Below are 17,032 nucleotides of genomic sequence, written 5' to 3' on the forward strand. Positions count from 1 at the left end.
GCCTGCTGTTGTAGCCCGCCTGCCTCCTCCTCCTCCAGTGGCTCGTTTCAGAAACATCTGGTGGTTTACATGCAGCACACACCACCTGCCAGACGCCTTGCAGGCAGTGGCATCGCTTGTACCTCTCGAGTCCGCACCACAACAACGACACAGAAATCCCCAGGAATACTTGACAAATTATGGTTCTGGACAGGAAAGTGGTGAGGTTTTTCAACTTCTGCTCAGTATATCTGCAAATGTAACCCAGTGAGGAAACTGTCAGCTGATTTGTAAGTGCTTAGTCATGACATGGTGGGACAATAGTTGGGAAGGGTTAGGTTTGTGCCATATAATGGATGGATTTTCCAGTGACCTAGAAGTCTATTGTTTCTATTCATAATTTCACTTCTTTATAATAGTTAATTCAAAATACACTTTAATTTACAAAGTTCTCTGATTGGTAAACATGAAAGAAAACAATGATTTTTGCAGCAGTTATTTCAATTTAATCATAGAAGCACAAGGCATTAACATATCTGTATTGTGTTTTTTTTTTTATCAAATAACATTTATAAAACTATTGTGCAAAACAGTGTCCTTTTAATCTTCTTCAAAGGCTCTGCACCAGTGGATAGTCATAGTCCTCTTAAATTAGGAAATATAACAAGTATGCATAATTTAAACAGCAAAATGTAAGCTTACATGATATATATGTACATTTATACACAGACCTGGATTTTAAGTGCCCCTTACTCAATGATAATGAATAAGGCAGATTTTACAATCAAGAAGAAAATCAATAGGTTGTACAGAGAAAACCATAAAAACAAGTAATGAACTTCTGCAAGTCAAGATTCTTTTTAAGGAGCTTTCCCAGGCATTTGGCTGCTTCAGGGTGTTAAAAAAAAAAGAGACCAGTTTGAAAGGGCATTTTAAAATCTCGACAGGACAAGACTGTACAAACATAAAAGTAAAACATGCAGTCTACCAGCAAATCAAAACCAAAGTCACAAAATACAAAATAAATACAATAAAGTTAATATATTTCAAGTTAATGCTGACCTTCTTGTCAAAAGATTCACCACTGCTGTCTCACATTTCTAAAGATGAACACAGACAGAGGGAGCTGAATATCTTTGACCTACAGTATATTTTGACGTGAAATAAATGTCTTTTAAAATACAGAGAAATCAGAAATGTTTGTAGGCCGAACAGATGTAAACACCTTGTGCTGACTTTTTCTTTCTTTTTTTTTTTTTTTTTTAACAGTAGTTCATGGCATCTTTGTGTGTCACCACACATCAACAAAGATTCTGTTTTGATTTTTTTGTTTTCAAAAGTCATTCTACAAATGTTTTCCAGTAAGATTACTGCAAGGAGTAATTCAATGTTTCTCCAGTTCACACACATATAGCAGATGGTCCTCTGGAGACTTCCCATGGCTCTTGCTGAGGTGAAGCTTGATGGCATGCTTAGTGGCAAACTTTCGGACACAGAGCTGGCAGCGGTATACTGCTCCATTACTACTGCAGTCATCTTCAGATTGGGGAGAAAGAAAGGACTCCAGGGGTACCACTTTCTCAGTGAGAGTGTTGGTGTCCCTAACAGTCTGTTTGGGGGACAGCTTTGCCAGGTCCCTGATTCTGAACCCCAGGTGGGCCTCCAAGTGGCATACATAAGCTGCTGGGGTTCGAATCTGTGAGGCGCAGTCACTACAGAAGAATATAGGCTGACCAGAGTCCAGGTTCTTTAGGAACTTGGTTCTGCCCGTTCTCCTCAGCTGGTATTTGACATTAGCCAGCCAGTGGCTGATGGTGGTCATGGAGAGACTTGTGAAACGAGATATGTGCATTCTTTCCTGTGGGCTAAGGTCATTAATGATATATTTCCCTTCTGATGTCTGCCTCAAGCTAGAGGCAAACTGGGCCTGCAGGAGGAGGAGGTGCTGTGGGTTCCAATTGGAGTGACGGCCTTTGCGTTTGTGGCCATGCAGAGATGCATCGTCCTCATCATGTTTAAAACCTACAACTTCAACTTTTTCTGTTACCCGGGACCGCGAGGGAGGCTTTGTTACAGGGTGGGATTGTGTCAAGTTTCTAAGCATGTCTGAGATATCTGACAATGCATTTTCATGTAGAGGGCTGCTGGATGTGTAAGGAGAGACCACTGTCAGCTTTGCAGGAGTAACAAGAGAGATGGGGGAGATGGAGGAGGCTGTGGATGAGGGTGTTTGGGGTGCTGATCCTACAGAGCCTCCTTTATCACTTTTGCTTTTTGTGAGATCCATTGGCTGGTCATCACTTGGCTGGCAAAAACTATTATCAACTACAGTTTCTGGCTTTTTGGTCTGTAATGGAGGAGCGGCCACAGCGGCCTTCTCAGTCATGCTCTGGCTGAGCCTAGAAAGCAGACTAAGGGGATCTTGATTTGGCAAAGAGGGTTTGGCTGCTTTCCCCAAATGAATGTTCATTACTGACTGAAGAGCACTTAGAGGGTTGACAAAGGGCTGCTCAGGAGGAGTATGACCAGTGATAATGGCGTTGCTGCATCTGAGTGTAGAGGCAAGAGGGGACTTAACTGCTCTGTCTCTCTTGGGTTCCGTTGCTGGGGAGGTCCTGTCACTATGGCTTCCCCTGTCACTGTTGGCTGGCGTGACTTCCCTCCATTCCCGAGGTGATTCAGCCTCTCCTCCCTTGTGCGATTCTTCGACCTCACTACTACAGGGGGACAGTTGGTTCTCCCTCTTTGGAGACAACTGCTTAACCCTTTGCTCAACTTTTGCCACTTTCTCTGTCACTTTTTTCACCAAATCCTCCATTGCTTGAAAGTTGTTGGTGGGGAAGGGGGAGGACTGACTTAGTGGTGGAGAAATGAGGGGCTGGTTCTTAGCGTAAGAGGACATGGCTCCATCTATTCCATTGAACAAGAACTTCATTTGTGAATTCTTTTCCATGGTGCCCTGTTGAAGCTTGAGGGCACTTGGGAACTGGTAGGCTGCATGGATGCTAGGGTAGCCCCCCCAGCTTGGATTCCCACTCTGTGCCTTGTTGATGGCTGATGTCACTGTGTTTTCCAGTGATTTGAGAATATCCAACCCTCCTTTAGGGCTTTCCTTCAGGTCCTCCTCTGTAAGATAGTTATACTTTGAAATGTCATATTTTTCCTCTTTCTCAGCGTCCTCCTCCTTACCGACAGAAACTTTGACTTGCCTTTCAGTTCCAACTGTCTCTTGCTTGGTGCACTCCTCCTCAACCTCTTCCTTCTTTATCTCTTTGAGAGGGGGAGAAGTGGCGGGAGGAGTTGTGGTACTATGAAGAGGTGGTGGAGAGAAGGTGGAAGGTGCAAGTGGTACAGACTGAACTCTCTGTTCAGTAGGTGTGGTGACCCTCCCAGGATTGGGGGAGGTGGCCTCAGGAAGTGTTTTGATTCTCTTTCCCATAGAGCTGGTCACCCTCAAGAAGTGTCCTGTCACCATCATGTGGGTCCTCAGCTCTTGGAGTGTATTATAGGAGCTGCCACACTCCATACACTTAAGGATCTGCAATTTGTTGGACTCAAACTGCCAAGTATAGCTTCCACCATTCTGGTGGCTGTATCGGTTATTAGGGGTGGTATAAGGGCTGTGGGAAGGTTTTTGTGAGGGTTCGCTCAGGTCCGACTTTGCTTTGGGGGTTCCTTCTCTAGACCGTGGTACAGAAGTGAGGTCCAAACCCACGAGTCCCCTTTTCTTGGAGGACATGATTTTGGCTGCCACAGGGGCCATTGGCTCCTTCAGAGGCACTTTCTGGTAGTGTTTGGTCTTGATCATGTGGACACTGAGGTCTTGAAGGGATTCAAAGGAGTGGCCACAATACATACACTTTAAAACTTTCTGTGCATCCTCCTTTCCCTCCATCTCCAACAGGGACCGTTTACGTGGTTTAGACCAGCGTTTTGCGCCGCTGCCTGCCTTGTCCTGGTTGTCATCACGGTAGTGGCCTGTGTCATTCATGTGAACTGTCAGCTCCACCAGAGTATCATAAGCAGCGCTACAGCCCTTACAACGGAATTTGCTGGCCCCGGTGAAGATTGAGCCAAATAGCTTTGGGTTTTGCCTGTGAAGTTGGACTGTACTGAAGAGGCTGGGCTCAGACTGAGCAGGGTGACGGCTCTGAGGAGGATGCTGTTGTAGTGTCTTCGCTACTGCAGACTGGTGCCAGTCATAGCTACCACTGCTGCAGCTACTACTGCTGCTAGTGCTGTTGCTGCGAGTTGGCTTCTCTGTAGAAGCTGAAGAGTGCGTCTGTAGTGGTGTGGAATTTAAGTTCAGTGGTGACCACAAAGGGCTGGTCAGGAAGCTGGAGTAGATAGCTTTCATTTGCTCTAAGGTGTCCATGCCTATGGGAGGTGTCTTGGTGTCAGCATTCAGAGATGATGTGACCAAGTTGGCCTCGACTTTTCTGGATGGGCTCTCAAAGTCTGAGAGTCGGTCACTGGCCTCACTCACATGTGACTCACTGTCCATTTCTTGTCCCGAGAGCTCTGTGGCCTCAGCTGATTCCTGGTCACATGTCTGCTCCTTGGCAATCTCTCCGCTTTGCTCCACAAACTCATCTTTCATAGGAAGGTCATCCTGAGGGACTGAGGGCAGCTCTCCTGCTTCTGCTTCCTCCACAGTTTGCTCAGCCAGCTCCTCAGGAGAATAGGCTGCAAGGAGAATGGAGACAAAGAGAGAAGCAAAGAGATGAGTTGAATATCAGGGAGTGAACATGCTATGTTAGAATAAGTGGAGAAAAAGTTTCCCTGCAATGTGTGCCCGAGGACTCCCAGGGATAAATGAGCCATCTGTGTGGGAGCCTTTAAAGCTGAGCTGAGAAATTACAGTCATCCCATTTCACCTCATCAACCGTTGAGGTGTTATTTTCCTCTAGGCGAAGTCTGTATTTATATACTACCCCAGCCACACGGAACTTATGCCTCCCCTCTTTTCACTCCTTCTATTGGAGGAAAACAAAAAAGAAATATCTTGGCAAAAACATAATGCACCATTTTATTTATCTCAGGGCACAACAGCTTGAAATGAAAACTAAATCTGAAATTAATGAAGCCCAATCTCACTGTGGCATTCTCCTCTGGGGTAATAAATGAGTTGGATCAACCTCCATCTGTCAGTTAATATGTCTGACGCCTCTTCATCTGCCTCTTCTCTGATTACACATACATACATACGGACACACACACTGGCAAAAAGCATATCTTGAAGAATTTAGGGAGAAGCGATTCAAAATTTTGTTTATGAAATTTTGACATATTCAAAACACACCTCAGGAAGCATCTGGACTGCAGTGAGGTCATTAGTTTCCTGATATATAAAAGATAGTAGATACTCCAGGTCTAAACTATGTTTCTAAAACCAAAAGAAATAAAAAAAATTATGAAATGGAAAGTAGTAAAATAACATCAAGTAAGAGGATGGATGAAGTACAGGATGACGATGATCAACCTAATGGTGATACATAAGTTCTGTGTCATTCTAGATTTTGGTGTACAGTACTCTCATGAGTAGGGATGATAAGTGTGTGCAAGGGTCTGTGTATATTTGTACCTCTTGGCCCCACATACACACAAACACAAATTCCTGTGTCTCCTGTGGCGACAAGTCAACCCATCTAACACAAGCTCACCCACCACTCACCCCCAAGCCCTGCTCCCTCATTTCCTGACCACTTTACTCACAACTTGAGTAAAAAAAAAAAAAAAAAAAAAAAAAAAAATCTCTGAAAATAGTAGATGGCCTCTAGACAGGTCTGAGGATATATAGACAATATTGTAAACTAAGACAAATCCCACAAAAAGAACCTGTAGGTATGGGGCGAAATTGTTTGATCACTCACACAGTAAAGCCTGTGCATGTGGGCACAAACAGTCACACAAACACTTACACATACACACAGTGATAACCCCCCCCCGACACACATCCAGCCTAAACAAAAATGTCATAGCTGAAATAACTCTCATTTCCAGTGCTAACAGCCAATCTCTAGGTAGCCATGCGGCTGGCGCTGGTCTGATTTGGGCCCTGGGGGCACAGTCAGCAAGCAGCCCCGCTGAGAGGCCAGCCTAATGGAGACCTGGCAGGTGCGGCCCACTCTCCGTCCTCCCGGAGATTTGGTTTGTCACTGGGTATCCATTACCTGCCATTCTCCGCTGATAGGCCCCGACAGCCCTGATCAAAAGATGTCGTCGGGCCCCAGTCCGCTTGGCAGTCAGTGGCATGTCGTTTGTAAAAAGGGCCAAGCAGGGTGTAAATAAAATGACATGATCACTTTCCCGGCCCCTCATGTCCTGGACACAATTATGATAATGTGGACATGGGGGGGGGGGGGGGGCGGGCGGGCGGAGAACGGGGTGAGGAAGTAAATGGCTCACTCTCGGCCAAACATTTAAGGGATACATCTCCCTGCTACCAGTGCTTAAGTGACACCCTGCCCTTTTTTCCCTCACTTCACCATCTTTCTGTTGATCTGTATGAGACAAAAGGAGGCAAGAGGAGGTGGTTAACGTGTCCTGACTAGCTGGTCACAGATGTCAGCTTTCATCATGAGGGCCGAGCGCATCGCAACCAAGTTGTCAGGTCACCTTTCTCTTCTTCAACAAGAAAATATTCTATATATTTCTTCATGTTGATTTACTATTTATTCAAACTACTGCTATATCCAATGCCATGTTATACTATCACAACTGTAAGCCTTCCCGGGCCTGTCTCTGAGCTTAAACCTGGTTGCAAATGTTTTACATTTCATACTAAAAAGAGATTCAGCCCTTTGGATTATTGTTTACTTGTCATGAAGCCCAGATAGCGCAGAAGGGGGAGAGAAGTCCAAAAGGACTAGCAATAAAAACCTTTAGAGTCAAACCGTGCTTTCAGGCAATTTAAAATGCAAAACAAAAACCATTATGTCTGAGCACTATCTGTTAATTCAATCCCCAATGACTGATAATCCATCACACGGGGCGACAACCACATCCAATTATTCTCCCTGCCTTGACTGACAACAGAGGTGATTTATCAAGCTAATAAAAGGTGATGGGAATATAGAGGCTCCCTTAGAATAAATTATGAATATTATGAATACAACAATACTCTTGGAAGCAGTCTTAACTAATATCTAAGCACATGTTGGAGGGCCAATGTATGAATCGTCCTCGTGTGTGTGGGTGTGAGAAGGAGAAAAAGAAAATGAGAATGTGTGCGTGTTCTTGTAATGATAAACTGAGCTGATGCCATGTGGGGGAAAAGACAAGAATCATTAGGTTCAGTGAATGATTCCTTTGGGGTGGGGCTGGGAAAGAATGGAAGGAGGTGCACTTTCACACAATCAACATCTCAGTCACAGCTCACACAGAAATAGCAGTAACAAATTCACACAAACACAAAAGCTGCAGAAAATGGAAGTCTCACATGCAGAAACACATATTTCACATAAAAAAACCCTGCACAAATACACTTCCACATAATTATAAACAAAGCTAGTCAGCCAGTTTTGACACCCGCCAACCCCCACCACCCCATAGACATTCGCACACAAACACACTCGTACATGCACATAGATGCAAGCGATGAGGAAAGACAGTGACATCTTGGCATGCAGGAGGCATTCCTGTGGAGTATCATTTTCATAAACATAAGGGCCGCAGACGAGGAGGGAGAGATCATCAGATAGAAATACTGCAATGCTGCTCTGACGACAGGGAACAACAGAGAGGGCAGGGACAAGGGGTGATTAAGCAGGAAGGTGCTATGGCTGCCTCTAAAGCAGAGGCTTTCAGTGTTTGTCTCTTTCCCCCCCTTTGTCATATTGGTTATTTCTGCTTCAGTGCTGCTACAAGTCTTAAAGTCTTTTGATGCTGTGTCTAAAACAGGCCTTGTGTCTAAACAGAAAAAAGCCATTTTGAGTTCCATAAGAAGCAATCATTGCACTTCCACTGTATATGCTTGGACAATTATCACTAAACCAAAAACAGAAGCCAACTTAATCTGCACATATATTTGCATATTTTTCTTCAGCAAATGTTCATTTGTGAAAAAAGAAACAGTCCAATTATCTCTACAACAAGTACTAAATCCAGTCCCTTAAAAATCAGCCTCTTAATGACCAAGAGGAATGTTCTCGATCTGGCCTCCACAGCTGGGGAAACAGTCTGAGAGCCAGATCACACCCAACAGAAGCAGGGTAAACAGGATGTGTCATTAAAAACTCTACCTGCATCTGACCCTCGTACTCAAATGACTGCTTGGTCAAAAACACAACCTTGCCAGAGGCGTCGTAATTTAAAAAACGGGCCGTCCTTTGTGCGGTCATCATGGGCACAATATTTCATCTGTGCTTTTTGTTTTTGCTCTAAAAAGGTGGTGGTTGAACAACAGACATCTCTATGTTGAAGAAAAATGCTTACAAGTCAGTTTTAATTGACTCTCTACATACATAACTCTGTTAATAGAGTGCTTCACTGTCAACATCGGTAAGTAAAAAGGTAAAAAAATAAAAAGTAATTTATATGAATATTGGTTTTACAGCTTGATTAAGCTTTCATCACTTTGTTGTTAGATAACTGTATAGTGCACAAAGACGGCGAGAATCCAGGGAGGGGACAGGAAGTTGTCCACATAGGTGGTCTCTTCTCATTTGCTGTAAAGAAAAAGTTACAGCAGCAAAATAATAAAACAACCCTGATAAAAAGCATAAATTCTGAACAATAATGTGATGTTATTCTACGAAGAGATTATAGTTTATTATCATTTTTATTTTTAACCAATGAAAAAAGAGGAATTGAGGTTTAACATAGCTTTTGAAATGTTGGTTAGGTTATTCAGAGGATCAGAAGAGCTGGACCCTGAGAGGAGAGAGTTAAACTTTATCACAGTGTGATATGTCTTGACATGTGTACAGTATTTTTACTGGACCTTGACGACCTTATACCAACACGGCCCCTCAGCGGGGGGCTCTTACTGACAGGAAACAGCTCAAGAACACTACAGGACAGGAAGTCACCTCAGTCTCAATCAAATTTGAAAAAAAAAACAAAAAAACAAACGGCTGCCTTGTACTCTCTCTCTCAAGTTTCCCAGCTGTCTAAAACTCTTTAAATAGATTAGAATAATTTAGTCCAAAAGAGCCCCATTCTGTCAAAATAGCAACAGATCAGTAACATACCTAAAATGCCTTTCTCTTGTACACATGTGTCAAAGTAACACACTCAATCAAACTTAGCTCTCTCCCTCTTTTCCCTTTGATCCTTACAAGCTGGCTGAAAGTCCCACGAGAACAGTAACAGGTGATCTGTGGCCATCTAAAAAATTAACAAGGTCTGACATAAGTCGTTTTAGCAGATATGAACCCAGAAGATTGCGGGGCTCAATTTCTAGATTTTTTATTCATAGCTCTGCTACTACATTGGGTTTATACAGACTATCATGTTCCAGGCAATCGTGGATGTCTTTGTCAGGTCTTATTTGTGTGCGTTCTCTACCCCCTGATGGCATTGTGAATACATTGTGTCCGCCAATTGTAGTGCAGGATGTGTGATATGGGAGATGGGAAAAACAGAGAGATCATTTTGGCCCCAGGCGAGGCTTAGGGCTGAACCTTGTCAGCGCACATAGTGAGAGCAGAGAGAGTGAACAAGCGAACAGATTCAACCCTCAGCTGGTTGTTGTGTTATGACTGGACCTCAAAGCTGCCAGCTGCACATACAGACCCTGATGACCTGAAAATGTATCTAGTTTATGGGACATAAGACAAGCCACTATCACATAAAGGCCTCATGTCACATACTCTAAGGCAGAGGAGAACAAGATGACCAAGTCATGAGGTCCCAGTTTGAAGCAGCCACAATAAGTGATAAAAGAATTAAACAAAACAAAAAGAAAAAAATAAGTCAACAAAACCTACTTCCACAGGTGCAGAACCAAGGCCACTCATATGGACTGAGAGGGATCCGGTGTTCCAGTCAAACATGCACATTAAGCCTGTCTCGTTCGGCAATACGTAGTAAGTTAAACCTCATACAATACCTTAACTCTGCATCCCTCTTTCCATTTCTATTTTGTACACCTTACTCAAGCAGTTCCCATGCAAAGTTCCATGAAGCAAAAGGTTATTCCTTATTTTCCTTGAACCATTTAGGTCTCATATAACATGAGCAAAACAGTAAGGAGGCTGAAAGAGACGCCAAAGATAAGCTAAATACACTTATAGTAAACCACATTGAAATCTTGGTCAGCTGTACGTGGGACTTTGGTTTTTTTTCGATTATTTTTCGTTGATGGCAGCACAGAATTACATCTGAACCTGGAGGCTGGAGCAAATACCCGTTTTAAACAACATGGAGATTTTCAGACAATAATGTCTAAACTATTTGGAAATGCAGATTAGTGTACCTGAACTTTTGGTTATACTTGACATTAGATTGCAAGACTTTATGCAACAAATTATGTTTGTTGTATAACAAATCATTGTTGTTCACCCGCCAACAGAGTCTGTCTGGTTTAAACTGGGCCTGTCTAAAACATGTCTGATCTGCCCTGGCCTGTTTTCTGTGCTGTATGCAGGAAGTTGTAAAAATATCAAACATATATCACAGGGTGTCAGAACAAGACACACAGGAATCTGACTTGGTTCGCTGTTGGTGTAGTACTCTCTGTATGAGTCCTTATAACCTGACTGAGCATTTCTACAGCTCACTAATAGTATGTCATATCAACATTCTGTGAAATTTTTTTTTAAATGTTGATACTTTTATCATGAAGTTGATTGTAAAAAACAAACAAAAACAAACAAATAAACAGCAGATTCTTGTGACCAACTTGTCCCAAATGAGCAAAAAAAAGTTGGCCATAAACAGACCCACAGTTAGAAGCAGGTCTGAATTTGAGGCTCCTGCCAGTATGACCTGTAAAAATACATGCAAGGATTTAAGTTAAGACTAGGGTGGACTTTATGGACTTTTAAAAAAAAAAAATAATAATAATTTTGCGTTTTGTTTTACAGTTGGAACTGAAACTTGTGTCACTTTTAAAGTTGAAACTTAGAGTAAGATAATGTGAAGGGATTAAAGTAGGGTTGGGGATGATCAAATCCCTTTCACAACACACAGCTGCTGCCATGATCGCCTAGCAACGAGGAGGTGATGGACGCAGCCTGAAGATGGATGGCCACCATAAATCACAGTAGTGTGTAGGAGGAGGTGGGAGGCAGAGAGAAGGGAACAAGGAGAGGACAAAAACAAAACAACTGTTTTTTCCCCCACTCTTCTGTAGGAGCAGCAGCAGAGATGGCCTTGCCTTGACCTCACACTGTACTTTCATTCATGATTGTTGGGGAATGAGGCGGGTCTGGGGGCTCTTCTGGACAAAACTAAATGGAAACTTCTTGGAAATCATTACAGTCAGTTATATTAGATCCAATGGATCATTCTAAGATATGCAATAAGCTCCTGTGTTTGTCCTTCAGTGTCTAAAGTTTTTTCATGATTCCACTAACTTTTAAAAGATGATAATAATGATAGACTATACCTTTCATAAAGCAACCCTCCAGGCAAAGCAATCTGGGTAGTGTAGTTGCGGGATAAACATCCCTGGGCTATCTGATTATGGCTTACTGCTGCGGCACTGGTGTCTAGTAACACTCAGAGAGAGCTCTCAGTCATCCATCACACAGTGAGTGTCTGTCTAAGGCTTTCCACCCTGCTTCTTCTCGTCCTAGCTCTCCAGTTACAGCCATACACGGCCGGCCTAAATAATATTCTTCATGATAAATGGCACTATAAGCCTGGTATCCATCATTAATCTGATTTTTAAAGAAGCATCCATCTTGGAGAGAGCCTGTTAGGGCCACGGGAGAGCAGAGCAGCTCGGGTTCATTTAAAGGCCAGGCTGCTGCATGAGTGATACCTGTCAGCCCTGTTCATCAGGGAGCAGCACGCACACACATTAAACATTGACGCCATATGGCCACATGTGCGTGCACTCACACACGGCTCTAAAGTGCCTCTGCGCGTGTGTTGTGCATATATTATGAGTGAACAACACTAACACACTTGTCCGACTCGTATACTCACAAAGTATATTTCTTTCCTTCATTCAGACATCTTGCAATGTGTCATGGAAGAACATTCTGTCACTCATCAAAACACAGCTCAGTGTAACTCAATCCTCCCTGTCATCTCGAAAAAATCTCCCCTCCCAAACACTCCTCCTCAAGGGTTTCAGGAAAACTCACTCTTCCCTGGAAAATCTCTCACGCACACATACAAACAACAGTTTGTGTGTGTCTCTCTCCTCCAGCTTTACACCTCATTCTCCATTCCTCAACTTCTCTTTGTTTCTCTAAATCCACTCTCTGTCTTGTTTTCCCCCTCTTTCACCCCCTCTTTCCCTTCCCCTCTGCCCCCTATCCACCTCCCTACTCTGTGTGTCTGGTAAAGCCTGTTTGATAAATGACACACGTCACCGTGTCAGAAGCGAAGGGTGGGTCAGTGATAAATGACTCTGTTGAAAAGGAAATCGGCTCTCTGGCATGGCCGGGCTATTCTCCTCCTGGATTGGGTTTCAGGACCCCTGAAGACCGGAGCAGCTCAGTTTCCCCGAAAAGAGCACACATCCCACGAGGCTCTTACGCTCTCTACTTCTGGGAGGAGTGGGTAGGTGGTGGTGTTGGAGGGATCCTGCCTGTCCCAATTGTCGCCACAGTGCAGCTGCATCTATCACAACAGCGGTGGGACTATTTTTACAAAGCCTCCGACTCTGTGCCCAGACAGCAGTCTCTGCTGAAAACCTCGACTTAAAGCACACTGAAATCTGAAAGGGAAGAGTGGACGGCTAACAGTTTTCTATTTGTGACACTACCCCAGCACTTAGAGTCCTCTTTCTCTCCTTGAGCCCAACCCTATGACTTGACATCTGCCAAGTGTGTGTTAAAAAGGAGAGAAGGCCTATTTCAACGCCCCCGCTCTTCTTCTTCTTCTCATCGTCCCCACCACCAGCACTTCCTCCCCCTGCGTCCTCTTTCTCTCTTTCAGTCACTTGCTGGCAGGGTGGCACTGTTATCATTACACAGCCAGGATTTATGGAGTTGAGGCCTATGGCAAAAATAAAAAGGCGTCTGTCAATACCTGTGGGAAACACTCTGTCAGCCGTCCCCCTCCTCCTTCCACTGGTGCTCACAGCCTCATTAGGTATGCACTTATCAGACACATAGATCACAGACGTGACTCAACCGCACCGGAATCCAGCTACAGGCAACAAGGCCATGCAAGTCCAAAACTTTAGCATTGCTCTCATCTGCAAACAACGGTAGCAGATGTGTATTTTTGTCAAAACTCTCTGGCGATGTTGGTGCATAGTTAGCCAACTATTGGGTCCCAACTAGTGCTCCCCTGCTGCTTCGGTAAGGGCATGCTTTTCAAACATAAACAATAAGAAGGCAGACAGATAAATCCTCTGACTTCATTTCACTTGCTGCTTTATAACTCAGTCACAACACGTATGCATGTGTCTCCAACGTGTGCTGCAAACGCTTGTATCTTTACTAGCGTCAACACTCCATATCGGTCTATGTCTTGAGTTTCCATGTTTGCGCACACTGTACGTTATGTTGCAAAACTGATGCTCCAAGACAAACAGCTTAGGAGAAGAAACTTTAAGCCTGCAGAGTTCAGAGAATTGTGGCCTGACCCAGCAGGTGCTCTATGGTTACCATGCCTTTCATTAGCTCTATCATAAGCCAAACCACACACACATTCAAACCCAACAGATGAGAGAGTGCAAGCTCACTGATTTGAGAGTGCGCACACACACGCACACATAGACAGACATGAGTGATGGCTGCCAGTCTGGCAGCGTTAAATCCTGACCCTGCAGAAAGAAGAAACTGTTGCTGTGGAGTCCAGTCCAGATCAGACTCTCTCTCAAATGTACTATTACGTAAATGAGCAAAGCCTTTGATGGAGAAAGAGGGGATGGATTGAGTTCTCTGTGATGACCTTAGAGTGCACAGGCACATGCTACACTCTGGATACTGTGAATACAATGCATCCACTCCGCAGAGATACTTTAAAACTTGGACATTCCTACAAAATATGTTGCAAAGCTGCTGACGACTTCCTGTGAAGTCGATGGAGCATTTCAACTCTCTGAAGCCATTTCAATAGCTTCAGGCCCCGAACTTGTGGTAGAGCTAATCGCAAGCCACAAAGGAAGGAGGTCTGTATTTCCACGGCCGGGAAACCCTCCCTCTCTCATGTTTGCTCGGCTCTTTACATGGCCAGCTGCCCTTGGTTGTTAAGAGCACTCAGACCTGACCCAGGTACGCAGGCCTATTTGTCACCTGCAGCAGAAAATTGAGTTACAGCACAACCAAAGGCGAGCAGCTCTGTGTAATATCAAGTTGATTACATCAAAGTGGTGGCAAACCTCATTGGGCTGGGCACCCCAAGCTTGTCATCTCCAATCACAGGGCCTGTCAGGACTCCATCAGCCTCACGGCTAATTGGACCAACGCTAATGAAGCAAGCAAAACAAGTTTTCTACTGTGGAGAGAGAAACCCTCTCAGACAGGAAAGAAAAAGAGGGAGAAGCTGAGAGTGTGTGTGTGTGTTTGAGAGACAATGAGAGACCAAAGCTGGATGTGTATGCGTGTATGTGTGTTGTTGGGGGGTGTGTGTAGATTTTTCATGCAAGTCTCAAGGTTGCAGTGGGCTGACTCTCCCCCTAAGTCCCTAATCAAGGCCCATCATCTGTCATCCTTTTCTTTGCTCTCTCTATCACCATGCTCTGTGCTGCAATCAATTCATCATCACCCTTTGTGTGCCACTGAACAGTTGACAACTTTATAACTTGCAGCTGCACAGGCTGACTGACAGGGGTGGAAGGGGAGCATGAAAAAATGAAGAAATGAATAGATGAATGAATGAACAAAGAAGCGTGGTTTCAGGGAGAAAAAGTTGTTTTCTAAAAACACAAAACGATCTATATTACAGCCTTTTATTCCCTTTCGTCAACAGAGAAACAGCAGTGTAGCAGGGAGGAGAGAGTGGAGAGTGGAGGAGGAGATGAAAAAAAAACATCCTCACTGATCTGAAATCAGAAAGCTTTCAGTCATTCTTTATGTGCTCCCTGCGGCCACTCTGAGCCAGTGAGCATGTACATTAGGCTGGGGCATTTTGATGAAATAAAAGCCCAGGCCAGCTTATGGCTAAACAGAATGGGAGCACTCACTCAGCCTGTCTCTGATTGACCATTAAAGCCATTGATGAATGGGCCTGTCAGGGTAGAGACAATTAAATCAAACATGAAACAAAGCCGTTGTGACGGCCGGTCTGACAGAGCAAACCCATTCCTCCCCTCCATTACATAGCACACGGCTCCTTTTACAACCCTTAACCCACTCCTCCCGCCTCCTCTACCCACTGTATGCAGTGTGACTGTGTGTCTGTGTGTGTTCAAAGTGAACAAGTGAGCATGTGCACAGGGGAGTGTGGTGTTCTCTGCAGGAAGTGTGTGTCTGATGTCTCACTGTGAAACCACTTTGCCCCCCCCCCCTCCTTCCCTTCTTTCACTTTTTCGTGAGTCACTTGACCATCAGTGATACAATGTGCGTGAACGCACAGTGTGTGTGAAAGAGTGCGACAGACGAGAGAGAGAGTAAAAAGTACACAGGGCCTTTCAAAGTGGTTTAAACGTGACGTAAGCGGCCCGCAGCACATGGTGGGAAGTGATTTTCTGATGCAAATCGGGAAGGATCAGATCAAAGCCGCATGACAGCCAATCAATCAACCGTCAAATCAGACATGGCAACTGTCGATTATGGCTCCTTCCAGCCCACGAAACCCCATTGTCTGCTCACAAATTGTTTATCTTATCCCAAGAAGAGAAAAACCTCAGAGGTAGGGCTTTTTTTTCCGCTTGTGCAAAGAAGTTATGCGCTCGGATCAAATGCGCACAAAGCATTTACGCTTCCCTTTATGGCACGCCTCAGGCACTCACCACCAAGAGCTCACTATTCGTTTTTAGAGGCTTCACTCTGACATGTAAAAAAATTGAGATAAAAGTTGGAATCGGTATACAATCCAAGATTTAAGTTGGGAACAACAGGAAGCGAAAGTTTACAGCAGCCGATTCAACCGATGGGGCTACGGCCGCAGCTCAGCGTGGAGAGCAAAAACGGACTACCACACAACGTTGTATACAAACAGAACATCCGCTTTGAAAAAGGTAATAGTCTTTCAGGTCTCATAAGAGTAGCCAAGAGTGACAAAGCGCATCGTAAGACAGCAAAAACTACAAAGTGGAAACGGAAATGCGGGGACTGTAAAGTGAGCTTCACAAAACAAATGTTAACATTCGCGGCTTTGACACAGTAGCCTAAACGTCATTTCAGGCGCATTATAGTTGGAAACACATACCTGCTGCGCGCTTGGGCGCTTCTTGTTTTCTCCGTGGCATTTTATGTACGACGATTTCCGTCAAAAGTCTTGTTTTTATTTCATATAGCTACCTCCTCGCCGTATCCGGGAAGATCCACCTCTACTCAGAAAAGATTTACGCCTTCGTGTAGTAGACTGCACAACATCGGGGAGTCCGATGGAAAGGAAAACTAAAAATCATCGTTACGGAAGAGCTGCCTGAGGGGATGAAAGTCAGCAGGAAAATAACAAACAAGGAAAATGGGTCATTGGTAATTTTTGTGTGTGTGATCGCGCTAAGAATCTCTGCGATGATAGCCAGCGTCCACCTCGGCTGCCTGGTCTGGCAACAGGCAAAGTTGAGGGATAAGAGAGATGATCGCGTCACTCACAGCAGGAGAATGGGCAAACCCACCGCTCCGTTAACTCTTTACTTCTCAGAGAGGGGCGGACACCTCACACGAGTGAATCACAGCTCAGGAACGATTAGTTGATCATTACACACAAGAGGCTTATTGTAAAAAAAATCAAACAAACAAACATATGAGCTCTAAATAATATTCCAGTAAAATCAGCAGGCGTTAGCCAGCGGAGCTGAGAAAAAAAAAAA

At 44.3% G+C, this 17,032-nt stretch overlaps 1 protein-coding gene across 1 annotated transcript; it reads right to left on the reverse strand.

The window, feature by feature from the left end:
• Positions 1–472: 472 nt before the first annotated feature.
• Positions 473–16,786, reverse strand: tshz3a (teashirt zinc finger homeobox 3a). Its single transcript, XM_075469442.1, has 2 exons — positions 16,423–16,786; positions 473–4,665 (listed from the first exon to the last, which is right to left on the reverse strand). Exons 1-2 carry the CDS (start codon positions 16,460–16,462, stop codon positions 1,364–1,366), a joined length of 3,342 nt encoding a protein of 1,113 aa, XP_075325557.1. The 5' UTR covers positions 16,463–16,786; the 3' UTR covers positions 473–1,363.
• Positions 16,787–17,032: the final 246 nt, after the last annotated feature.

Source organism: Odontesthes bonariensis, chromosome 7 (assembly GCF_027942865.1).
Source record: "Odontesthes bonariensis isolate fOdoBon6 chromosome 7, fOdoBon6.hap1, whole genome shotgun sequence".
NCBI classification, from domain to species: Eukaryota; Metazoa; Chordata; class Actinopteri; order Atheriniformes; family Atherinopsidae; genus Odontesthes; species Odontesthes bonariensis.